This window comes from Amblyraja radiata, chromosome 14 (assembly GCF_010909765.2).
Source record: "Amblyraja radiata isolate CabotCenter1 chromosome 14, sAmbRad1.1.pri, whole genome shotgun sequence".
In the NCBI taxonomy this organism is placed as follows: Eukaryota; Metazoa; Chordata; class Chondrichthyes; order Rajiformes; family Rajidae; genus Amblyraja; species Amblyraja radiata.
The window spans coordinates 43,144,458-43,172,269 of NC_045969.1; the positions used below are offsets into that span (position 1 = coordinate 43,144,458).

At 43.5% G+C, this 27,812-nt stretch overlaps 1 protein-coding gene across 2 annotated transcripts in view; it reads left to right on the top strand.

Annotated features, from left to right (window-relative positions):
• Window positions 1-27,812, top strand: part of il1rapl1 (interleukin 1 receptor accessory protein like 1) — a 1,148,250-nt gene that overhangs the window by 1,103,790 nt on the left and 16,648 nt on the right. For both annotated transcript variants that reach the window (XM_033033178.1, XM_033033179.1), the window contains exons 9-10: window positions 24,731-24,874; window positions 26,534-26,704. In XM_033033178.1, coding sequence (XP_032889069.1) covers window positions 24,731-24,874; window positions 26,534-26,704 — 315 coding nt within the window. The remainder of the gene's footprint in view (window positions 1-24,730; window positions 24,875-26,533; window positions 26,705-27,812) is intronic.

Consider the following 27,812-nt stretch of genomic DNA (forward strand, 5'->3'; position numbering starts at 1 on the left):
CGGTTTAAACCAGCATGTGCAGTTCACTCCTTACACGGGTCTCTGCACAACATTGATTGGTAGCGTTCCGGACCCCTGGACCCGAGGACTCCGACCTGTATCTCTCAAAGAAGTACATGTGAAAAATATCTCACGGACCATAAAAATGCGTAACCTTTCAGTAAAGTCCCTTTTAAAGTCCCTTTTAAAGATTATAGTTATTTTCTTGAATCTCATTAACATAACTCATGAATAAGTTGATGTCCATATGCGGATGTAAATCTTTATTTTTATTTATTTTTTAAATTCAATCCCACTGAAGATAATTTGTAATCACCTTCTGTCCCCTCTGTCCAGCTTCCGGGTTCACCGTTCGCAGGAGTTCCCACGGTACCCGCAAGAGTTATTACGGATATCGCACGGATATCGCACTGGCCACTACGTTCATATAATGTTGCAATACTCAACCACAAGTGTACAAGTCACTCTTGGAGAAATTCAAATTTTCTTTAATTTTCTCCCGAGTGACCAAGTTACACGATGACCTGCCGTTAGCGCTACGGTGGTCCACGGTGGTCCACGAATGCCGCACTGTTATCGCACGAGGTTCCCACGATGTTGAACTCTGGTTAACTCTTGCGTCAAGTCGCCCCGTGTAAAGGTGCCATTAGAAGGCTGAGGAAGCTCGGCATGCCCCAAAAAACTCTCACCAACTTCTACAGATGCGCTATAGAATGCATTTTATCAGGATACATCATAGCTTGGTTTGGGAACAGCTCCATCCAAGACCACAAGAAATTGCAGAGAATTGTGGATGCAGCCCAGACCATCACACAAACCAACTTTCCTTCCATTGACTCCATTTCAACCTCACACTGCCTCGGCAAAGCATAATCAAGGACGAGTCACACGCCGGTCACTCCCTCTCCTCCCCTCTCCCATCGGGCAAAAGGTATAGTGGTGTGAAAACACACACCTCCAGATTCAGGTACAGTTTCTTCCCAGCTGTTATCAGGCAACTGAACCATCCCATCAACAACTAGAGAGCAGTCCTGAGCTACTATCTACCTCATTGGATACTGGAGTAACTCAGCGGGACAGGAAGGGTCTCGACCCGAAACGTCACCCGTTCCTTCTATCCAGAGATGCTGCCTGTCCCAGTGAATTACTCCAACATTTTGTACCTATCTTGGGTCATGGAGTTGCATGGCGTCACTGATTGGGATGCTGAAAGGTAGCAGAAGGTCAGTTGTTAAACAAAATGCTTGGTGCATAGTTGTCTGACATATGGAGGCTTAATGTGCCTTACACCTGTGTTCTGCTGGTAAGGTTTCAAAGAATTAGGGAGTGATAAAGTACTCCGATATATTGTGGCAACAAAATTGTCAAATTCACTCAGGTGCCAGGAATACTTTAGCTTGGACTTTTTTATGGCAGTGACATTAACAGCTTTAGATATTTATCTGACAGATCATTCAGTAGTAGGTTATGGAAAAAACATCTTCAATGCTTCAGCGTTTTATATTGTGTATTTTGCATCTTAGTGCATCAGCTTGCATATTTTAAAGGTTCTATTAGTTTTATGTCCTCTTCCATTTTTTAAGGATTTATTTTACCGAATATGAGCTGCAAAATAATCAATCTTGATATTCATTTGTTAATAACTGTGATGTACTTCATAGCTGGAAGGTCACTCGTAATGACAATAACTTTATGGTACATTTTACTACCGAGCAGAACACATTTCAAAAGGTAGCACCATTGACAACCCTTAAATTATTCCAGTGATGTTTTAAATGCAACAAATTATGATGGCATTGAAGATAGCAACTAGAAACTCCAAATCAATTCCTCCTGTAGGCTAACCCTTGTTTTCTGCTCTGAAAGCAGCCTATCTTAGCAAAGGGTCCATTTTGATGGCATGATTATTAGAAACATTGTGTGCAAAAGTGAACCCCTTTATGCATTTACTGTTCTCACCTCTAGTTGGCTTATGAGCACACTGCTGCCATTACCACTTACCGAATAAAATGAATTTTACCTCAGAAGCAATGTCACCCAGCCAGGCTGCTGGGCAACAGAAGGCAATGATCAACTCTCTTATAATAGGATAAATAATGTCACTAAGGACATGGTTGTTGCCAGAGTGATAGGTAAGTATCTGGCAGTATTATAATGGTGGCTAGCATTTCCTGGGGCTTCGAGTAATTGGCAAAGATACCAATCTATCATTTACAGGCATTGGACCTACTTCATGTTTGTTTAGTCTCATAACGAGGGGAACCCTTGTCTACTTAACGCAAGATGAAAGCATTGACAAATGGCGTTCATTTGTCCTTGTGAACACAATACAGTCAGTTTGATGAGTAGTGGACTGCAGAATGATGGGATACCTTGTCAGTTCTTCGAGACAAGTAATCAAGATGGAGTTTCCGGAATCTATAAACAATTTCGTCAGATTGTGCCTGCTCCTTTCAGGCCTGAATAATGAGCTTTTAGTTTAAGATCACAACATATTATTTATATTGCAGGATCTAATTTGACTAAATGGCAAGATTTTGTATGAAAGGGCATAGTACTAATCACTGCCAATAAAAATAATTTCCTTAGGATTCATCAACGTTCATGCTTGATAATGCACAGACAAGATAGTAAAGATAATTTGGTACAAATACTTCAGAAATCTTAAGAGTTCCTTAGTTTAAAGGATACTTGCACAAAACTATTAAATACGCTCACAATTTTAGTTAGGCATTTGCAATATTATACCCTTTCACACAAAGGGTAGTGGATGTATGGAACAAGCTGCCAGAGGAGGTAGTTGAGGTTGGGACTATCCCAACGTTTAAGAAGCAGTTAGGCACAGTGGCGGACTGGCCAGGGTGTCAGCTTGCCCGATGGCAAGTGGGCCCCTGATGAAGTGGGCCCCCTATATCAAGTGGGCCCCTGATGAAGTGGGCCCCCTTTGTCTCCTGGCAACCAATATTTTTAGACCCAGTCCGCCACTGGTTAGGCAGGTACATGGATAGGCTAGGTTTGGAGGGATATGGACCAAACGCAGGCAGGTGGGGCTAGTGTTGCTGGGACATGTTGACCAGTGTGGGTAAGTTGGGCCAAAGAGTCTGTTTCCACACTGTATCACTCTATGACTATTAAAAATGCAGCCATTTAAATGTATTTTCAAATCCCTCTGTTATTATAATGGAAGAAATGGGCTAACATTCGGTGTTCATTTGTGCACCACTTACAACAATTACAGATCAGCCATGCAAAACCTAGACAGCTTGGAAGGAAAGGTGGGGATGCAATTATACAGTATATCTTGCACAAACAAAATCCACTGTGATTTACTCAAAATGAACTATTTGCTCCCTCTTCCCTTATTTCCATGCAACTTCTGCAAATTACATCCCACACAACTAAAATCTACCTCATTTTACTTAAAATTACTCCTTTGCTCTTTCTTCCAGTATTTCCATGCAGTTTTTGCTCCAGGCGACTTCACAGTGATTCAATTATACTTTGTTATCACATGTACCTAGGTACAGTGAAATGCTTTGCTTTGCATACAATCCAGTAAAATAATGTAACAGACCTCACCGAGGCAGTGCACAAGTATCGCCACATTTTGGCACTTCAAGATGATACCGTGCCTTAAAGTTTTATGGAGGCAACTGTATTGCATAAACTAATGTTATTTTCATGGTGTGATTTCAAATACAGATCACAGAACCTCTATGCATAACTTTCACACACCCACTTGAAAGTTTCATATCATGGAAGTATATGGCAGGAATCTGGTTACAGAACTTCATTTGCATCCTCACTAAATAGTAAGATTAAACGAGAACTTACCAGTTTGAAGTTTGATCTGTATTTTATGAGGAGTTACGATGAGGGATTACGTGAAGAACCCCGCCACGACGCATGCGTGTCATTCTTCAAAGCAGCGGTGTGAAATCACAGATAACTGTAATGACTAAACATAGTAAGATTAGAGAAGAGATACCAGTTAAGTATATGATCAAGGGTGGGAGCGGAGGGCACGTAATCCCTCATCGTAACTCCTCATAAAATACAGATCAAACTTCAAACTGGTAAATTCTCGTTTAATCTTACTATTTTACGTCGGAGTCACGTGAGTGACTACATGAAGATTTTAAAGCTCCGTGATTTCATGCCGTGGAAACGAGTCCATGCATCACGTCTGCCTTGATGACTGTAGGAGGAATTGTGTTAACATAATTTGGACATGAATTCGACATTGAAATCATAAAATTTATTAACACAAATTTATAACCCCTTTTTATGGGTTTAAATTAATTTATAGAACTTAAAATTGTTTCTGCAAACGTTCCAGGTTTAATTACTGGTTTATTGTAAAATAATTGGAATGTTTTTTCCCCCCCAGACCATCCTGCTGCCTTGAGGATTTGGTCCATTGGTACATCCAACTGTATCGCTGCCGATGTAGCTGCAGCCCTGGTGGAATGAGATTTAAAATATTAGTATCCACCCCAGCCTGTGTTAGCACCTGTTTCAGCCATCTTGAGATGGTCTGGACCGTCACTCTTTTGTGTGGTTGCTAGTGGCTGACCAAAAAGTGCCTTCTCATTGCCTCTTAGGATTTTCGTTTTCTTCATGTATAACGACAGATGTCTTACTATACACAGACGGTCATCTGTTGGGTATGACCTAAATTGCATATTGAGGCCTGCTGATCCCTGTCTGTTCTGCTTACTAACTCATAGATATGAAACGTAATATTTTCTGTTGAGGAAGTCATGTTGTCCAGTCTTAGTTTATGCAGTGACTGTACCCTCTGTGCCGTTACCAATACCATTAGCATGACTGTTTTTAATGTCAGTCTGTGTAGGGACAGAGCTGTTGCTGGAGACCAATTCCTGAGCATCTTCAGGATAATACTTACATCCCATATTTGGGAGTACCTGGTTCTTGGGGTTTAGTATTAAAAATTCCCCTCATAAGTTTTGTTACCAGTGGGTGAGTCCCAACAGAGTAACGCTCTGTCCCCTGCCATAGGTAAGTCGATAGGGCACTTCTGGCGCAGTTGATGGCACTGTAACTGAGCCCCTCATCATAGTGGAGGCCTGCCAGATATTCCAGAACAGACGGGATGTTCATGTCTCTGTAGGTGATGTTGTTTTTATGGCAGTGCATCGCCCACTTCCTGATATAGACCAGATACTGTTTTTTGGTTGACTGTCTTTGGTCCGCCGAGATCATGTTCACTGTTCGGTCCGTCAGTCCCAGTTGTAGTAGAGGTGTTTTTATAACTCTACAAATTAATAAGTTCAATGTTTATGGCATGGGTGGCTATCCCTTGTTACGGGATGTAGCAATAAATCTGGTCTATGTGGGATGGTGATACATGGTTCTAATACCATGTTTAATACCACTGGGAACCATGGTTGAGTAGGCCAATCGGGTACTACCAATAACAGACGCAGAGTCTTGTTGTATTTTCCTTAATACCCGACTGATGAGGCAGAAAAGGAGGGAATGCGTAAATAAACAATTCCCCCCCCCCCCCCCCAATGCAGCGAAAATGCATCTGTCGCCGCTGCCTCAAGGTCTGGTTCCCATGAAACATAATTTGATAACTGGTGGTTAAGTCTGGATGCGAATAGATCGATATCTGGTGTTCCATATTTTGATGTAATATCAGCAAATACTTTTTTATTCAACATCCATTTGGTGTTTTCATTAAATTTGCATGACCTGGTGTCTGCCACTGAATTTAGTCTTCCTGGTAGGTAAGTGGCTGATATCCAAATATCTCTCTGAATACACCATTGCCAAATTGTATTAGCCAGATTGTCACATGATGTCGATTTGTTTCCACCCTGTGGTTAATGTATGCTACCACGGTGGTATTGTCTATCTGTGTCTAACATGCTGGTGATATGACCCAGTACAATATGACTTTAGGCCATGTAATGCACCCAACATTTCCAGGTAGTTTATGCCCAGTGTGAGTAATAATGATGCCTCCTGAGCAGTCCATCTACCTGCACAGCTGGTGATGGTATTGGTGGCTCACCACCCAAGTGCACTGGCATCAGTTTGTAGTACCATGGAAGGGTTACTGACAATGATTGGATTGGAATAAAGCCAGATGTTATCTATCCACCATTTTAGTTCCATTTTAGCTTGATTGGTAGTGTCATAGGTCTGTCAAAGTGATCTGCATTAATTTAGAGTGCTTGTATTTTTGCTCTCTGTAAGTTTTGGTAATGTAGAGGTCCAAATTGTGTGGCTGGAAAGGCAGCCACCATTATGCCAATTACTTTTGCTACCATTCTGATGGATGGTTTGCTGATGTCAATGAGGTTATTGCAAGCCTCTATTAAATCTCTAGCCTTTCCCTTAGGCAGAGTCACCGACATGTGAACTGAGTCAATGGTGAAACCCCAAATAGTCCATAGTAGTGGAAGGCGTTAGTTTAGATTTAACTGGATGGATAATAAATCCCAGTTTTTCAAATAACTGTTTAGTGGCTGTTACAGTTTGTTTGGCCAATTCCAAAGTTTTGCCCACAATGAGTATGTCATCTAAATATGCCATGACCATGTGTTTCCGTTTCCGTAGAAACACTAGGGCTGGTTTCAAATTTTTGTGAATAGCCTGGGGCTGATGATAATCCATTTGGCAGTGCTTTATAAGGGGTTGGACAGGCTAGATGCAGGAAGATTGCTCCCGATGTTGGGGAAGTCCAGGACAAGGGGTCACAGCTTAAGGATAAGGGGGAAATCCTTTAAAACCGAGATGAGAAGAACTTTTTTCACACAGAGAGTGGTGAATCTCTGGAACTCCCTGCCACAGAGGGTAGTCGAGGCCAGTTCATTGGCTATATTTAAGAGGGAGTTAGATGTGGCCCTTGTGGCTAAGGGGATCAGAGGGTATGGAGAGAAGGCAGGTACGGGATACTGAGTTGGATGATCAGCCATGATCATATTGAATGGCGGTGCAGGCTCGAAGGGCCGAATGGCCTACTCCTGCACCTAATTTCTATGTTTCTATACTGCCAGAGTTGTCCCATCCAGTTGAATTTTAAGTAACATCTGTGGTCACCTCGTATAGGCACTGAATAGTAAGCATCTTTTAAATCGATGCTGGCCATGAAGTAACCTTTGGAAATTAATTGTTTAGCAGTAACAAAGGTATCTATTTTGTCAGATCTATGATGATGCGACAACCACCATCTTTTTTGTTTTTGATAAATATATTGGACACGAATTCTAATGGTTCGTGTTGAGTTTTTCTCAATTACACCTTTTATGTAAAGCCGCTCCAGTACAGCTTGCGCTTTTGATTTTTCTTTATCAGAAGGCACGAACATTCGGTTCAGTATATGTTGAACTGGAGGGCTGTACTTGTGTATAAACTCTATTGTATATCCCTGGATACTGCTTAAGATGTAAGTATCGGTTGTTAACATGCTCCATGCATTCAGAAAAGAGTGTAATCTCCACCCAACCTCCATGCTCCCTGTATTTTGTAGGGAACCAGACCCACCTACCTCCATAGTTACCAGTGGCAGGTTTACTTCTTTTTGTAGGTTCTTCGCTGCTGTTGTTGCGCTGGTGTCTGGATTTTCGGTTTGGTTGGCATTGGACGTCCCTGCATCTTGCAAGAAGGCCGGCCTGGGCCATGACCTAAAAAGACTCATGTTTTGGGTACCGGGCCTTCGAGCTTTCACCAGTTCTGCTGGTGGGTGCGTGGGGGTGTTGTCTTTGGCTGTAGTGGGTTCCAGTAGGTTCTCTTGTTCCTGCACCCCTTGGACACTTGTCTTTCCTTCTGCGGACCCCTCTTCCAGGTCAGCCCAGAACTGACCCGCAGTGCTCCCCTCTGATGAGGTAGAAGCACTGTGCAGCCCTTCAAGAGGTACTGCTGTGGGTTTATCATAGGGCCCACAGTGATCCGACTCCATCTCCCGGAGTCTGTCACGTTGGAGCAAATGCTCCACACACCGCTCCATCCGGCTCCAGTGCTCTCGGGCGCTGGCCGCCCGCGGTTGTTCAAAGTCCGACTCCTCGGAGTCCACGACCTTGTTTGTTTTGTGTCTAGCCTTTCCGCCCGGCCGCGTGGATCTGGCCGGTGCGGAGGCGACATCGGGCACAGCTGATCCCACTATTGGTGATCCGAGTGCCACTGGCTGCCCGCTGCTCCGCGGTCCTCCCTCTCCAGCTTTGTCCTTACTGCCCTTCCGTGGAGTGGATCTGGCCGGTGTGGAGGCGACATCGGGCACAGCTGATCCCATCTAGCCCACCAGCTTTGTCGCAGCCCGTTGGTTTCTCCACCTGTAATCAGCATGGTAAAACACAAAAAAGACCGCAGCTCTTACCTGCAGGGCCAGGTTAAAATTGTCGCTACGGGGGAACGTCGTTCCACCCCGTCTCCTGCCGTTTTTTACTTGTCCAAAAAGTCGACGGCCCCATTTGAATAGTCTCCCGCCCAGCCGTGGTGTTCTGGCCGGCGCGGGACCAAAAGTCGACACAGCTGATCCCTTACGGGGCTTGTGCCTTCAGCTGCTGCTGGCTCCCGCAACTTCGCGGTCCTCCCCAGCCAGCTTCACTCACAGCACTTGTGGACACTATTTTGTCCAGTTTCCCCCCCTGTGAGAAAACAGCGCGGGGAACAAAACTACCGCAGAGTAAATTTCTTACCTGCAGGTCGCGGTTTCAAACTTACCGCTGCGGGGGAACGCTCCACCCCGCCTGTCGTTTCGCAAGCGTGAAAGCGATATGACACGCATGCGTCGTGGCGGGGTTCTTCACGTAGTCACTCACGTGACTCCGAAGTAAAATCATATATGGCCCAGCTACTTGTTCAAATCTCACTGAAGTTAGCAGCTGCCAGGATTCTGCACATAATTTGCTTTGATTTGTCGGGCACTTGTCCTAGCATTCGTATCTTGAGGAGCATCTGCAGCAAATAAGCACTGCAACATTATCAGTTCGCTGCAGGCCTTTTGGTTAATGATTATTTTTAAGCAATGGCCATTGAATTCTTGATGTGCTGCTTCCAAGTGATTCAATTTTAGAACGCTCATGTATTGAAGAAACAATTTGAATATTTTCAATTTTTAACAACACATGCAGGTCCAATAGTCTTTCACCATGAAAAGGTTATTGTTTTTAAATGCAGCTGCATATTAAGGATGCAGCTTCATTTCTCAGTAGTTAGTTTTAGTTTAGTTTAGTTTAGAGACACACTGGGGAAACAGGACCTTCAGCCCACCTAGTTCGCGCTGACCAGCGAACCCTGCACACTTATACTATCCTAAACACACTAGGGACAATTTACAATTTTTCCGAAGTCAATTAACATACAAACTTGCATGTCCTTGGAGTGCGGGAAGAAACCGGAGCTCCCGGGGAAAACCCACGCAGGTCACGGTGAGAACATGCAACCGTCGTCAGGATCGAACCCGGGCCTCTGGCGTTGTAAGGCAGCAACTCTGCCGCTGCGCCAATGTGTCGCTCATGATGAAAATAAATATGTTTCCATTCCAAATTAGCTTGCAATTGGACGGAATAACATTTTTCCTGAATTTAATTACTAAGCTAACTTTTTCGTCCTTTTCACCACTTCGCGAGTTCGGTATTCCGACTGCTCATGCACAGGTTATAGGTCACTAGCTACAAAACAGTCTTGGCGATGGTGGTGCTGCATTGTGTACAGGCTTGCGTTTTGTCTGTAGTCGGGGTCGGGGTCGGTTCTCCGGCGCTACGGGTACTGTTGAGTTGCTGTTGGGCCTTCCCCGTCTCCTCCGCGGTGTCCCGTGCCTGTCCAGAGCTGTCCGGGTGGCCCTGGGCTGGCGGGACGACCCCGGGCTTACAGCCGCTGGCTCCAGATCGGCTCTGCCTGTCCTGCCAGGTTGGACCCGACAGCCCTCCACCTCCACCCCCCTCCCCTCAGTCGGACACCACGATCCTGCTGAAGATGGGCAGCCGCAAGCCCTTCTCGAAGACGGGCGACTCGGAGCTGCCGCTGCTGGAGTCGTCCTGGTCACAGAGAGAGTCTGCGGACGGACTCATGCCGGCCATGGAAGGCCGGGGCCCGCTGATGCTGCCGGTGCTGTTAGTGATGGCGGTGCTGGCGGCAGCAGCAACCTCCTCCCCCTCCCTTGCCCAGCCCCAAGGCCAGAGTCCGGGCCAGCTCTAACTCCAGGTCCAGCGCCAGGCTGGAGGAGGCCGAGCCCAGGCTGACACTCTGGCACAGGCGAGGCTGTGGCTCTCGCTCCTCGGGGTTGTGGATGAAGTGGTAGCGGGTACCCTAGCCGGTGGTGTGCAAGGTATGGCTTGTACTTGGGGTGGCGGCTGAGGCTGTGGGAGAACTGGCACTTGTCGCCGTAGGTTCCTCTGGAGTTGGAGTGGGGTTGGGCTGGAGTTGGCGCTGGCTGTGTGTCTGGGGCCGCTGGTGTTGTCGGTCCGGGCTGTCGTTTGGCCCAGCGGGAGAGACGGAGGTGAGCTGGGGTTGGCGCTTCTCCGCGCTGGGCCTGGGAGCCGGTGTTCCGTCAGTCCGGACGTCTCGAGTGGCGGGGGGGACTGGGGATGGTCCAGTGGCGGTTCGGCAGTGCTTGCGGGTGTCCCCCCCACCACCTTCCACCACTGCCCACCTGCCCGGTCTCCCCCCCCCCCCTCGCCCGTCTCACCCAGTCTCCCCGGTCTCTCCCCCGCCCACCGGTCTCCCACTGAAAAAAAGACAAAAAATCGGACTCAAACTATACTCACTGAATCTACAGCGTTCGTTCGATTTTTATTTATAGCGTTTGACCTTTGACCAATCCCATGATTCCTTGCATTTTTTGGAATACCGAACTCGCTTATTACATGACACAAACAGATGCACTGTGCAGCTCTGGGTACTCAAAGCTTCCAAAAAATAAATCAGAAAACATAGGGGCACAAGGTGGCACGGCAAAGAGCTAACAGACCCTTTGGTGCACTAAGTCCCGACTGTGCCGTCCCATCTTTGGAGTGTAAGGCGGCACAGTGGCGCAGCGGTAGAGCTGCTGCCTCACAGCGCCGGAGACCCGGGTTTGATACTAACTACGGGTGGTGTCTGTACAGAGTTTGTATATTCTTTCTGTGATCGCATGGGTTTTCTCCGGGTTCTCTTATTTTCTCCCACACTTCTAAGATATACATGTTTGATGGTTAATTAGCTCCGGTAAAAATTGTAAATTATCATTAGTGTGTAGGATAGTGCTAATTTATGGTGCTGATCTTTGAGCATTTTTGTAAACTCTATAACTTGTTAGGAGCTGCTTCATTCTCCATGAATGAAACCCAAAGTGATGAAGTAACTCAGCAGGTCTTGCAGCATTGTGAAGGACATGGATAGGTGATGTGTAGGTCATAGAGTGATGGAGTGATACATTGTGGAAACAGGCCCTTCGACCCAACTCGCCCACACCGCTAACAATGTCCCAGCTAGTCCCACCTGCCTTTGCTTGGTCCATATCCCTCCAAACCTGTCCTATCCATGTACCTGTCTATCTGTTTCTTAAATGATGGGATAGTCCCAGCCTCAACTACCTCCTGTGGCAGCTTGTTCCATACACCCACTACCCTCTGTGTGAAAAAATTACCCTTCGGATTCCTATGAAATCTTTTCCCCTTCACCTTGAACCTATGTCCTCTATTCCTCGATTCCCCTACTCTGGGCAAAGACTCCGTGTATTTACCCAATCTATTCCTCTCATGATTTTGTACACCTTGGTAAGATCGCCCCTCGTCCTCCAGCGCTCCATGGAATAGGGAACCAGTCTACTCAACCTCTCCCTATAGCTCGCACCCTCTAGTCCTGGCACTTCCTTGTAAATCTTTTCTGAACCCTTTCAAGCTTGATAATATCTTTCCTATAACATGGTGCCCGGAACAAATCACAATATTCTAAATGCTCAATAGAATATTCAATATTCTAACTTCTTATACAACTGCAACATGGCCTCCCAACTTCTATACTCAATACTATGACGGATGAAGACCAAAGTGCCAAAAGCCTTTTTGACCACCTTATCTACCTGCGACTCGACCTTCAAGGAAGCATGCACCTGTACTCCTAGATCCCTCTGCTCTACAACACTACCCAGAGGCCTACCATTTACTGTATAGGTTCTGCCCTTGTTAGACATCCCAAAATGCAACCTCACACTTTTCTGTATTAAATTCAATCAACCATTCCTCCATTCACCTGGCCAATTGATCCAGATCCTGCTGCAATCTTCACTATCTGCATCAACTTTTGTATCATCAGCAAACTTGCTAATCTTGTCCTGTATGTTCTCATCCAAATCATTGATGTAGATGACAAACACTAACGGATCCAACACTGAACCCCGAGGCACACCACTAGTCACAGGCCTCCAGTCCGAGAAGCAATCTTCCACCATCACCCTCTGCTTCCTTCCATGGAGACAATTTGCTATCCATTCAGCTGTCTCTCTTTGGATGCCATGCAATCTAACCTACCATGCAGCCTACCATGCAGAACCTTGTCGAACGCCTTACTGAAGTCCATGTGCACAACATCTACAGCTCTGCCCTCATCAATCTTTTTCGTCACGTCTTCAAAAAATCAGTCAGATTTGTGAGACACGACCTTCCACGTACAAAACCATGCTGACTATCCCTGATGAGCCCTTGCCCATCAAAATGCCTGTATAACCTATCCCTCAGAATACTCACCAGTAACTTACCAACTACAGATGTTAAGCTCACCGGCCTATAGTTCCCAGCATTTTCCCTGTAGCCCTTCTTGAAATGAGGCACAATATTTGCCACCCTCCAGTCTTCCGGCACCTCTCCTGTATTTAAGGACGACTCGTAAATTTCAACCAGGGCTCCCGCAATTTCTAGTTTCCCGCAATGTCCTCGGATATATCTGATCAGGCCCTGGAGATTGGTCTACTTTCAAACACGACAATACCTTCAGTACTTCTTCGACGGTAACCCTGACTGCGACCTTTAGTTTAGTTTAGTTCAGAGATACAGCATGCAAAACAGAGCTTTCTGCCCATCAAGTCCACACTAATCATTGATCACCCTTTCACGCTAGTTATATGTTATCCCGCTTTCTCATCCACTCCTTACACACTAGGGGTAATTTCACAGAGGCCAATTAACTTACAAACCTGCATGTCTTTGGGATGTAGAAGGAAACCGGAGCACCCGGAGGAAACCCACATGGTTACAGGGAGAATGTGCAAACGCCACACACACAGCATTCGAGGTCAGGATTGCACCTGGGTTTCGGGTGCTGTGAGGCAGCAGCTCTAGCAGCTGTGCCACTGTGCTGCCCTATTCAGACTTCTTTAAACTTATATTGTTATTTGGAGGATATATCCTCCTACCTGACCCACTGAATTACTCCAGCACCTTGTGTTTTGTTCAGTGTTCCAGATCTGCAGTTTCTTGCATTTCCATTCCTCAAAAAGTTCATTTCTTTCCGAATTCCCATGTACATGTCCCATGTACATGTCACTGCTCAGACAGCACCTTCCTTAAGAGAAGAAGTACCACTGTTATATAAATAACCTGAAATATACACTCATATTTGATACCAGAGAGTTCACTGATATATCCTGGGACTGGGCATGTCTTTGGTGAATCATTGTGTTTGTATTTCAGATGTAAATTCAGATGCATTTCACATCTGAATTGACTAGTTTTCTGGTATTCATGCCACTTAGATGCTCGCTAGCTATTGCGAAAATATCAAAAGATCAGTGTAGCAGATGCATTATAATTCCGTCCTCATTCCCCACAGCATAACTGCATTAGGTTCAACACTAAATGAATTTAGTCGATTGTAAATATTAATTAATAAGCAGGCATTTCTGCCCTTTTTATGCGAGGCCACAGAGTAAGCCATATAAAATCGGAAGCAGTCTGAAAGATGGAGGTCAAGTCTGCTGATCTGTGAAGCTGATTAGATGGAAATCTCTACACAAAGTCTTTAGGTCCCTTTACATTAGAGGCGACACCATGGGAGAGCTGGTAGAGCTGCTGACTTACACCACCAGAGCCCCACGTTTGATCCTGACCTCTGTTACCGTCTATGTGGAGTTTGCACGTTCTCCTTGTAACTTTGTTTCTTCCAGGTGCTGCGGTTTCTACCCATATCCCAAAGACGTGCGAGACCTTTAGGTTAATTGCCCTCTGTAAATTGCCCCTACTATATCTGAAGTGGAGGCGAAAGTGGGATAACATAGAACGAGAGGGAATAGATGATCAATAGTCAACATGGACTCGATGGGCTGAAGGACCTGTGTCCATGCTGTATCTTTCAATCAATGAATTAGCCTTCCTTGTTACAGATGATGAAGTTTTTATGTTTTCACCTGTTTATCTAAAAATCCAGGATTACTTTTAAATATTGCAAAATGCATTAATGCACTTGAATTAACTTTAAGGGATCTTATGAGGCAAGTTAGATGGAACAAATGTTGAGTATTTCTTTCAATACTCTGATCTCACTCAGATTTTAAGATGTAAGTAATCTGAATGAAAGATATCCATGAATCTTGTATTTTCTTCCTATCCATTTCACCATGAGTAGGTAGGAAAGAACTGCAGATGCAGGTTTAAATCGAAGGTAGATACAAAATGCTGGAGTAACTCAGCGAGACAGGCAGCATCTCTGTAGAGAAGGAATGGGTGATGTTTCTGGTCAAGGGTTGAAGAAGGGTCTCGACCCGAAACGTCACCCATTCCTTCTCTCCAGAGATACTGCCTCACCATGAGTAGGTGCAGATCTCTTTCATATGTTACTGCCTCCATTCTCTTACTATTAAACTTAAATGAACAAGCTGTTAACTCACTGGGGTTTAGACTATGCTATGAAACTACACATTATAACAGTTGTTTGATGGTATAATAACACAGTGGGCAGAATCGTTGATCCCACTTTTATGTGGTAATGTTTAGAAACAACCACATAAAGGCACATATGGATGCATGTACACATACAATCATGGATATTCACATATATACTGCATAAATAGAAAAAAATATCAGCAGAAATTATTTACACAAAAAGGCATCATATCTTTCCATTCTTCAAACTGAGGGTATTCTTAGAAATTAGATTTGCCAACCTAGAAATAGGTCATATTTAGTCTGGGCAGCTTACAACCCAGCTGTATGAATGTTGATTTCTCTAATTTCAAGTAATTCCTTCCCCTTCTCTCGCTCCCTGACACCCCCATCCTAGTCATCCTACTAGTTCCACTGTTTGCATCCTTAAGGGCCTGTCCCACTGTACGAGGTAATTCAAGAGTTCTCCCGAGTTTCCCCTGATTCGAACTCGGATAGCCGCTCGTAGGTACTCGGGGCTCTCGTGGACATTTTTCAACTTGTTGAAAAATCTTCACGAGTCTTCACGAGCTTACCGCGTTTCCCAAGTACCTGCCGTTAGCGCTACGTACATTCTACATGCTTACCACGAGTTTGATTTTTTATTTTAACTCTGGAGAGATCTTGAATTTCCTCTGTACAGTGGGACAAGCCCTTGAATTCCCTGTCATTAGCACGTCTTCCCCAGCCAAACAATGGACCATTATGGACTCCACCCTTCCTGAGGTCATCTATTGCCGGCCCCGTTTTGTTCTGGCCATTTCCATCAAAGATCCTATAGTAGCCCGACCCGACTTTGTAAATCTCTCTCGGCGGTGCGGGCGAACAGTTTGTGTGTGTGATATAGGGTTAGTTTCATAATTCTGTTCATTCATAATTCTGTTAAATTTTGTTAAAGATGTGTTAACAAATGTTAACAAATTATGATTCTGTTAATTGTCTTTTTTAATGTTTTTTTAAAAGCTTTTCTTTTTAAATGGCTCATGTGCTGTGTTTGAGTATGAGTTGATTTTTGTATTCCTCTTGCACTCTGTAATTCATCTAATCACACTGTTCACAACTGCGGTATTTGGAAAATAATAGCAATATGAAGATTCCAGTTGCTTTGCTCTTAGAATCTTCGATTGTTCCTTAATGTTCCTTCATGTTTTTTTGTGTCTATGGAATTGTTTTTCAACAATAAAATGGGTCTGGTCTTCCCAATAGCCAGAGAGTGGAATGTAATCTGTCTGTAATGGTGGGGTTATCTAAATGAAGTATTTAACAAAATAACATTTGTTTTGAGCTAGATTAAAAAGTGATGTATAGCTTAAGGATGGTTTTATTCAGCGACCATACAACTGATTAGATTGTGTAGGAAAGAACACACATACACACATAAATGAATGTGATATAGATGTATATAATCATATAACACACACATATATATTTCTCCAGATTTGTATATATAATGATAAACTTTATTTCGGACACAAGGCCCAGACAAGGGACAACATTACTTAAAATACATTACAAACCTGCCCGCAACTTTACCCTGGCGTCCCAGCCGTGCTGATCCGGGCCAGACTCCGCACATGCTGTGGAAGGAACATAGGCATCTTTTGCTTTTTATTGTGGCAGAGAGGCCGAAAGAAAATGAGGAGAAGATTTTTACCTAAGATGTTTGATTTTGACGAGGATGTTTCCGTAACCGGCTCCTGTCTCCGCACTAGTATCTTTGCTCCGCTATGGCGGACAAAGATGGCGGAGACGGAAGCCGGTTACGGAAATGGGGCCGAAGATTACCCATGAATCTGCCCATGACCGTACTACGTCTTTTTCGTTGAGTGGTCCATCTTGCTCCGCTATAGGATCTTTGATTTCCATCTTTCAGTCTGAAGGAGAGTTCAGACCTACAACGTCACCTATTCCTTTTCTCCAGAGATGCTGCATGACCCGCTGAGTTATTCCAGCATTTTGTCAACCTACAAAAAATATCTGATTGAAACAAAGCAGAGTATTCATTTCTAGAAATATTTTTGTCTGTTTCTTTTTAAGGATGGATTGAGAAACATTTTTATGTTGTGCAGTAAACATCCTGATGGTTTCTGTGAATTTTCAATGTTTAGCAAACACAGTTTCATGGGTTGATTTCAGCAATTCTTAGCCAACGTTCATCTGAATGTATCTGCCCACCAACTGAATGCTTAAATTTCTTGATGGGCCGAATGGCCTAATTCTACTCCTATTACTTATGATCTTATGAGTTGATTCAGAGATGAAAAATTTGGAAATATTCAGATGAATTGGTCATATCAGTTTGGAAGAACAGATGTAATGGAATCAAATTGTTGATTCATTTTCACACAATTATACTAAAGTAATAAAAATCTTTTTACAAAATCTGCCATAAAATAGAAAATGTAGAAAATTCTCAGCAACTCAGATAGCATGTGTGGATATTGACGTTGATTGCATTTCAGGATGAAAACCCTTCATCAACTCTGCTTCTGAATTTTTGTAATTTCCATATGCTGCATGTATTCATGATGCAGACATTATGCCCAAAGCTGCAAAGATAGTTCAAGTGTATAATTTTTAAGTATAATTTAACTTACTTCAATATCTAGGGCCTAACATCTATATAAATGTAAAATGAAATTTCTCTTGATTTCTAGTGATTGTGGAAATGCAGCGTTGAATAGTCCTTGCCTAATGATGCATTCTAATTGGCCTGAAAGATGGCTTTATACAGAATGGAAGTGGATTAGATTCAGTTAGAGTCTAATTGAGATGTTTTGCAAAGATGTTCTGCTCATGCTGGAATGAGATCCTTTGATGTCAATCCATCTGTCTGCAGAATCATCCCATGCCAGCTAATACAGGCTGCTGCCAAGACGGTAATGATAGATTAGTAGAAATTGATCTGTGCCATATAATATTATGAGTTTCCAGCTTCATCCGTGCCATCCACTTTATTGAGCATCAAGATGATGGTATTTCTTCATGGATTGAAGGTTCGATTGAAGGATGCACTACATGTGTTTTTTTTGCCAACCAAAAGAGACCATATTCAGTCTGTATCAAACCTTGAAAAAGGAAACATCTATATGATATAAAAAAGGACACAAAGTGCTCGAGTAACACAACAGGTCCGGCAGCATCCCTGGAGATCATGGGTATGTAGCGGTCTGGAACAAAAAACGTCCATGTTCTCCAGAGATGCTGCCAGATCCACAGAGTTACTCCAGCACTTTGTGGGGGGTTTTTGTACACCAATTACCTTTATAATAATTACCTTTATAATAATTCTTATTTATTTATTTATTTTTAAATAGTTCCATGTGTCTCCACCTTTGTGATATATCTGAGTGTGATGTACCTTTAGGAAATGAATAGTGTATATGGTATAAAGTTTGACATTTTATTTTTACCAATCACTGCAGTTAGTTGAGACTTGACTGCCTTCTGTAAAGAATGTATGATTGGTAGCATTCTTTCTCATATTTGCTTTTGCAAACAACAAGATCAAAGAGCCTGCAGACCTTAAACCGAGAAAAGCATTCAATCAGTAACAGTTGGGTGGCTGGCTTAAGAAATTGCAAAAAGCTGAACAGGAAAGATTGTGCGTCATAAATAAATGTAAGCAAAGATGACAAAATATTTTTGTTGTAGCACCCAATCTATAAGTTAGAAGGATGTAAGTGATTTATGCACAGTTATGGGCTGAGATTCCAGTGCAATGTTAAGGGTGTTCTTTCATTTTCTAGGGGAGATGTTAAACTGAAACTCTATTTTGCATTGAGGTAAAAGATCCGGAGGCACTATGGTGCCTAACACGGAGCAAAGATCTCTCCCCATGATGTGTCCTGGCAAACGTTTATCCCTCAAGCAACATCGTTAACACATGACTCCTAATGAGACTGTGATTGGATTTCAGATAGTTCTTCATTGTCTAGTATTTGAATAACATTGGGATAGAACTTCTTATACAAAGAGTCATAGAGTCATACAGCATGGAAACAGGCCCTTCGACCCTACTTGCCTGTGCCAACTAAGATGCCCCATCTACACTAGTCCCACCTGCCCACATTTGGCCCATGTCCCTCTACACCTTTCCTGTTCATGGACGTGTCCAAATGTTCATGAGTCATAGGAGCAGAAGTAGGCCATTCAACCAATCGAGTCTCCTCCGCCATTCAATCATGGCTGATCTTTCCTTCCCTCCCACCCCATTCTCCTGCCTTCTCTCCATAAACCTTGACACCCTTACCAATTAAGTATCTGTCAAACCCTGCCTTAAAAATATCCAATGACTTAGCCTCCACAGCCATCTGTGGCAATGAATTCCGCAGATTCATGTTATTTTAGTACCTGCCTCAACTACCTCCTCTGGCAGCTCATTCCATATAGACAGCTCCCTCTGAGTGAAAAAGTTGCACTCAGTTTCCTATTTCCCTGCTCACCTTAAACCTATGTCCTCTAGTTCCCGGTTCGTCTACTCTGGGAAAAAGACTGTGGTTTCAGCTAAACTAGTGCCCTTTCTGAACCCAGGCTAGCAGGAAAGATGCATTTTTACAGATCACATTCAAAGTATGTAGATTACAGTGTAAACTCCCTTTGGGGGGTAGTGGGAACTATTATAGTGGCAGAGAGTACAGGTACCTGTGAAAAATTGCAAAGTGTCGATAATCCTGAGAACTGCCATCACGCTGCGATTTAAGTGCGGAAAATCCAACAATGTCCTATCAGCTGCATTATAGTCTTCATTATTACCATCTTCAAGATGTCTCGGCTGTAAACTGAACTCTTCTGTCCAGAGTGAAACCAGCTAACATTTGCATTAAAAAGTTCATTTCATAAGATCATAAACCATAGAAGCAGAATGAGGTCATTTGGCCCATCGAGTCTGCTCCTCCATTTAATCATAGCTGATCTATCTTACCCTCTCAATCCCATTCTCCTGCCTTCCGTACTCGGCCCCCTCCTCTTCATCATCTACATCCTCCCCCTTGGTCAGATACTCCGCCACTTCAACCTGGACTTCCACTGTTACGCTGACGACACCCAGATCTACCTTGGCACCAAATCCCCCCACAACCCCCCACCTCTCCCATATCAACTCCTGTTTGTCAGCTATAAAAACCTGGATGCAACATAATTTCCTCAAACTCAACAGCGATAAGACAGAATTCCTCCTCATAGGCTCCAAAGCCACACTCAGCAAAATCTGTAACCCCACTCTCACCATCGACGGCACCACTGTCTCCCCATCTCCCCAGGCCCGCAACCTTGGCGTGATCTTTGATTCCACCCTCTCCCTTGAGCCTCACATCCGCCATGTCATTAAAACCTCCTTCTTTCATCTCCGCAACATCGCCAAACTCAGACCCTCTCTCACACCTCCCGCTGCTGAAAGACTCATCCATGCCTTCATCTCCTCCCGACTGGACTACTGCAACTCACTTCTCCTTGGCATCAGCTCCACCTACATCAACCGACTCCAACTGGTCCAGAACGCAGCCGCCCGACTCATCACCCACACCAAATCCTGGCATCACATCACTCCAGTCCTCAAACAACTTCACTGGCTTCCCATCTCCCACCGGATCAACTACAAAATCCTGATCCTCACCTACAAAGCCCTCCACCATCTGGCCCCCCCCATATCTCACTGACCTCCTCTCCCGCTACCAACCCTCACGGTCCCTCAGATCCACATCAGCCGGTCTCCTCTCCATCCACAAGTCCAACCTCCGCAGTTTAGGGGACAGAGCCTTCTCCAGGGCAGCTCCCAGGCTCTGGAACTCCCTCCCCCAACTGATCCGCAATTCCGTGTCCCTCACCATCTTCCAGTCCCGCCTCAAGACCCATCTCTTCACCTCTGCCTATCCTTAGCCCCACGTCCCCCTCCCTTTTCATCTGTGCATCAATTGCCTCATATTGTGTTTTGTATTGAATTCTGTCTTTACTTTGTGTACTAGTCATGTCTCTACTATTTATTTCATTCCCCTTACATGTTTTTCCTCTACCTGCTAAATTTTTGTAAGGTGTCCTTGAGACTCTTGAAAGGCGCCCATAAATAAAATTTATTATTATTATTATTATTCACTCTGTAACCTTTGACACCCTACGAATCAAGAGGAAGTATTATTATTATCTGAAGAAGGGTCTCAACCCGAAATGTCACCTATTTCTTTTCTCCTGAGGTGTTGCCTGACCCACTGAGTTTTTTGTGTCTATCTTCAGTGTGAACCAGCATCTACAGTTGCTTCTACACTTATTGTTATTGTTGTTTGCCTCACAAATTAGCTCATACCTCCAAGACTGTGTTTGAAATAAACCCTATTTTAATCAATCCTATTTCTGCACCATGAAGTCAATGATTTAATATTTTCAACATAAATATAATCCCGTTGAAGGGACTGTTAAGTTTTTTGATGTAAAGCTCCTCTTTGCAGTGCTGCTTAACAATGGTGACCGTGATCTGTGAACGCCTTTGCTTTAGAAATCGGCTTTTGTAAGTTAAATAGTGCCAGCTGTATATTCTGCAACATTAACACCTCATTACTGGCACTGTTGCTTGCAAGGGTGATTACTGCAAAGCGATGCTTTGCTTTCCCACTTCCCAAGCTCCACCCAGTCCATTTCTGCAGGCAACCTCATTGTTTATGCATCTTCCTACTTCAGACTCAATGCAACTGAACCATAACAGCCACCTAGGCTAAACAAACTTATGGGTGCACAAGAAATAATGGGTTTCTTTTTAAATCTCTGAGGCAATGTAAGGAGAGAGTGGGAAATGGGCAAAGTACATTACAGGAGACAATGTTTAGTTTCAGTTTAGTCCAGTTTATTTTATTGTCACGTGTACCGAGGTACAGTGAATAGCTTTTGTTGCGTACTATCCAGTCAGCAGAAAGACAGCGCATGATTGCAATGGAGCCATTTACAGTGTATAGATACATGAAAAGGGGATAATGTTTAGTGCAGGGTAAAGCCAGCAAAGTCCGATCAAGGATAGTCCGAGGATCACCAAAGAGGTAGATAGTAGTTCAGCACTGCTCTCTGGCTGTGGTGGGATGATTCAGTTGCCTGATACAGCTGTTTGATTGGTGGATGCAATCTCCAACCTGCCTTTTGCAGTTAGTGAAGGTTTACAAGACGGAAATGTGGTGAAGATGCATTAGGATTCAGAGAAATATTTCTATCGTCAAGTCAAGTCAATGTTATTTCTATCACGCATTTAAAAATAATTCTCGTTGACCAAAGTGTTTTACATCAGTGCAGGTACTAACGTTCTACAAACAGTGATACATAGATCTAACAATACATACATAAATACACACATACATACATACATACATACATACATACATACATACATACATACATACATACATACATACATACATACATAAATACACACATACAGCACTCCCTCCGAGGACCTCAAGAAAGGCTTGTGAGTAAAAATAAGTTTTAAGTCTTGACTTAAAAGAGTTGATGGAGGGGGCAGTTCTGATGGGAAGAGGGATGCTGTTCCACAGTCTAGGTGCTGCAACCGCAAAAGCGCAGTTGCCCCTGAGTTATGCCTGGACCGCGGGATGGTCAGTAACCCCAAGTCGGCCGACCTGAGGGACCTGGAGGTGGTGTGGTGGGTTAGCATATTTCTGATGTAGGTGGGGGTGAGCCCGTTAAGGGCTTTGTGTACATAAAGGAGGAGCTTGAAATTGATTCTGAACCGCACAGGGAGCCAGTGGAGAGAGGCCAGAATTGGGGTGATGTGGTCCCTTTTTCGGGTGTCCGTCAGAAGTCTCGCTGCGGCGTTTTGGACCAGTTGCAGGCGGGACAGGGATGATTGGCTGATGCCAGTGTAAAGGGAGTTGCAGTAATCTAGGCGGGAGGAGATAAATGAATGGATGATCTTTTCCAAGTCGTCAAACTGGAGGAATGGTTTTATTTTAGCTATTGTGCGAAGCTGGAAGAACCTAGCTTTTACCACGGCATTGACTTGTTTGTCAAACTTCAACGTGTAGTCAAATATCACGCCAAGGTTTTTGACGTGAGGTTTGAGTAAGGGACTAAGGCTTCCAAGGCTGCCTGCCATCGTTTTGATGGAGTCCGAGGGGCCGAGTAGGATGACCTCAGACTTGCTCTCGTTTAGTTGGAGGAAGTTCTGGGCCATCCAACACTTTATATAATAATAATAATAATAATAATGGATGGGATTTAAGGATTTAGAGTGATTTAACTGCAGTAATAATGGATGGGATTTATATAGCGCCTTTCTAATACTCAAGGCGCTTTACATCGCATTATTCATTCACTCCTCAGTCACACTCGGTGGTGGTAAGCTACTTCTGTAGCCACAGCTGCCCTGGGGCAGACTGACGGAAGCGTGGCTGCTAATCTGCGCCTACGGCCCCTCCGACCACCACCAATCACTCACACACATTCACACACAGGCAAAGGTGGGTGAAGTGTCTTGCCCAAGGACACAACAACAGTATGCACTCCAAGCGGGATTCGAACCGGCTACCTTCCGGTCGCCAGCCGAACACTTAGCCCATTGTGCCATCTGTCGTCCCATCTGGTCAAGGGGGGAGGTATAGGGCCAGGTGTTACATCTCCTGCGGTTGCAGGGGAACGTATTTGGGGAGGGAGTGGTTTAGGTAGGAAGGGACAAGTTGACCAGGGAGTTGCGGAGGGAACGGTCTCTGCAGAAAGCAGAAAGGGGTGGAGAAACCAGCACATCCTCCCACACTCCAAAGGCGTGCTGGTTTGTAGGTTGACACAATGCTGGAATAACTCAGCGGGACAGGCAGCATCTCTGGATAGAAGGAATGGATGAGGTTTTAGATCGAGACCCTTCTTCAAAGGACCCAAAACATTACCCATTCCTTCTGTCCAGAGATGCAGCTTATCTCGCAGAGTTACTCCAGCATTTTGTGTCTATCTTCGGTGTAAACCAGCATCTGCAGTCCTACACAAGTTTGTTGGTTAATTGGCTTCTGTAAGTTATCCCTAGTGTATAGGATAGAACTAGTATATGGGTGATTGCTGATCGGCATGGGCTTGGTGGGCCAGAGGGACTGTTTCAATGCTTCTTCTCTAAACTAAATTGCTACCATCTTGAATGGTGTGAGTAAACAGGTGATACACAAGAGGCCAACATACAAGGAAATGAGACCTTCGAATAAATTGTAGTATTTTATTCCATAATGTCTTGTGTATCACTACTTTTTGAAATATAAAGGTTGTGTATCCTCCCACAGAGCTTTCTTTTTCAATAGAGGAGTCCATTCTTCCGACAGGGAACAGTAGTCATAAGGTCATAAGGAATAGGAGTAGAATTAGGCCATTTGGCCCATCAAGTCTACCGCCATTCAATCATACCTGATCTACTGTATCTCTCCCTCCTAACCCTATTCTCCAGCCTTCTCCCCGTAACCTCACCTGTACTAATCAAGAAACTGTATAGGAAAGAACTGCAGATCGAAAATAGACACAAAATGTTGAAGTAACTCAGCAGGGAAGGCAGCATCTCTGGAGAGCAAGAATGGGTGACGTTTCAGGTCGAGACCGTTCTTCAGACTCTATCTCTGCCATAAATATATCCACTCACTTGGCCTCTACAGCCTTCTGTGGTGAAGAATTCCACAGATTCAATAGTTTCAGTGTGAATTTGATCCAAAAATAAATATGTATTATACAAAAATAAGCTTCTGGATATCGCCAGATTTCCCTATAAACCCTAAATGAGAAGGTTGCAACGTTTAGGCATTGAAAATAAAGCTGGTAAATGAAATGCATAACTTCCCTGTTGAAGCATTCATAGTTCTGCAGCTCTTACCTAGCTGTCTTTGTTCTTTTCTTTCCAGAGCTGATGTACACTGTGGAACTTGCAGGAGGACTGGGTGCTATCCTTCTACTGCTGATCTGCTTGGTCACTGTGTACAAATGTTATAAGATAGATATGATGCTATTTTATCGCAATCATTTTGGATCCGATGACATTGATGCAGGTAAGAGCAGATTTGTGAGTTTCAGATCATTTTATCATTTGGATTCTCATGAGTTGTAATGGGAGCTGATAAATATTGTAATATAAATTAACATAATAGCATCTGAACCTTTGATAGTTTGACACATGCTCTGCAAGCATTATCATACTTGGCACTAGTTTGTGTAAGAACATCCCCAGTGTTTCAATTCAAGAAATGAAAACAGAAGAATGAAATGGAACCTTACATCTGCACAGTGGCACAGCTGAGAGAGTTGCTGCCTCACAATGCCAGGGACCCGGGTTCGATCCTGATCTCAGGAGCTGTTTGTGCGCGTAGTTTGTAAGTTCTCCCCCTGACCACTTGGGTTTTTGCATGGGTTAAGTTTCCTCCCACGTCCCAAAGACGGGTGGGTTTGTAGGTTAATTGGCCTCTGTAAATTGCCCCTTGTGTGTAAAGAGTGGATGTGAAATTAGGATCACATAGAACTAGTCGGTATGGACTCAATGGTAAGAAGGGCCTGTTTCCATGCTGTATCTCTAAACTAAAATAAACTAAACTAAACTAAAATTGACCTTAAAATGTACATTGTAATGATATGTATGATAAGCCCTTTCAACAATATCATGTTAGAGTTAATTAATTATGACCAACATGTCACAATTATTGAAGTTATTAAATATTTTATGATTATTGAATATTTTGAATAGTTACTGAATCGAACAATCATTAAAACTTATTATTTAATCGTCAATACCTGAAATTGGTTTTGCACTTTTATTCCAGTGTCCTAGTTTCTATATTTCTGTATATCAAAAGTTGACTATAGAGCAGGGAGTACAATGGGGAGTAAATTACCATTATGTCCATCTAGTGCTGCTGGCTAGGTTCTCATTTTTCCCCTATGTGCTTTAAATGAGTGCAAAAAGATAACATAAATATTGAATATTTTCCTCAGAATATTTATAAAAGTCCACAGTCCATTATAAAAGTAGAAAGCACACAAACACAGTTGAGGAGCTAGAGGCAAGAAAATATCAGAGTCTACAACAAATGACCTCAGGCAGAATAGGTGCCCTGGTAAATCTATTGTTGGTTTGGGTAGGTGTGATTGCAAGAGGGATGAAATGTGGTCAAGTGTGGCACTGATTAAACAACTAGGGTGGAGGAAGGAGGGGGTAGGGTAAGGGAGTGTTAGTAGAGCTTGCAGAAAATTAGAGAATTCAACCTTCATACCGCCAGGTTGTAAGTTACCCAGGCATAGTTGGTAATTACCTCAATGGAAGTGACATTGGGAGGGAAGGTCCCATCAACTCATTATCACTGCTTTAGACAATCAATGTCTTCTCCATGGTTGACTCTACCAAGCATTTGTCAATAATTTCAAGCTAAAAGTTAAAGCACCAGAATACTAAGAGTGACCCTGATAACGTTTCCTATAAAAGGAAAAAAATGTTCGGGTTCAGATATGCTAACACTTTCCAGCAAATAGTATTAACCTTTATCAATGCTTCCTTCTTACAAATAACAGTTCAAACTGCTACGGTAGAGAAATTAGCTTAAAGGCTGTCAGATACACTGGTGAATTCACATTGTTTCTGCATCATCAAGAGAGAATCACACACAGACAATGGGAAATGTAAGACACTATTCAGGTAAAATGCTTCCATTAATTTCCAGAGAATAAAGACTACGATGCATACCTGTCATACACCAAAGTGGATCCTGACCAGTGGAGTCAAGAAACTACAGAAGAAGAACGGTTTGCTCTGGAGATTCTACCAGATGTGTTGGAGAAACATTATGGGTACAAACTGTTCATCCCCGACAGGGATTTGATTCCAACTGGAAGTAAGTCAATTTATTTTTACTGACTTTACATTCATCATTTTCAACAAAGCAAAGCTTTGCAAGTAATCACATTTCAAGTCCAATACACTTTTCGAATGTAATCTGGCTCAGTGGCCAGAAGTCATAACAAAGGTTGTGGGTTTAAATCTTACCCCAGAGATTTGAACACAAATCCTGGCTGACAGTAAAGGACTGTTGCACCATCGTGGGTGTTAACTTTCATGAGGGACTAAAATCAAAGTGCTCCTTCTCTATCTACGCTCAAAAGAATGTAACGAACCATAAAACATAATACTAAAGAGGACCAATGGAGGGATTGTTGATATCTTGCCCAAAATTTATCCCTGAATCAACTTCACTTGAGATAGATTTTCAGGACATTCTTGCATTGCTGTTTGTCGGCCATCAGGGTGAAGATTGGAGGCCACAATTCCTACATGACAACAGCGATTAATTTTTCAAAAGTAGCCCATGACTACAAAGTGCGGCTGTGAAAGATGTTCAGTCCATACCTAGGATTTCACAATATTTCACAGGTAGTCTTGAACTAAACTCTTTTCATGGCCTCATGAGGACTGGACTAATGCAGGACATAAGGTATTCAAAAACACCTGGTCATTTTTTAAGTATTAAAACATTATTACCTGGAGCCAACCAAAACAATTGGAAGAACATTTGTTTCTCTGAAAGATATCTGTACCATTATTGTTGTAGTACCATTGCAGAGAGGGGACCTCTGCTCTCTGGAATTTGGAAAATGGGAGGAGATCTCATTGAAGAAGATGGGATTCTTAAGAAGGACTATAGGATGAATGCAGAAGGATTGTTTCTTTGGACTGAAAGGGAATAGGAAGCATATTCTCAGGATAAGATGTCAGTCATTTTGATGAAGAAATTTATTCTGTGAGGGTCGTAAATCTTTGAAATTCCACGTGAAGGTTGTGTGCATGCCATAATTTAAGGCTGAGATTGGTTGACTTTTTATTTTGTCTCTGAAGAGTTCACTTGGTGATCAGGCAGGAAAGCAAAGTCAAAATCGATGATCACTTAAGTCATTTAATGGTGGAGTAGGTTTGAAGGGCAGTATGGATTTCTCCAGCACCTTTTT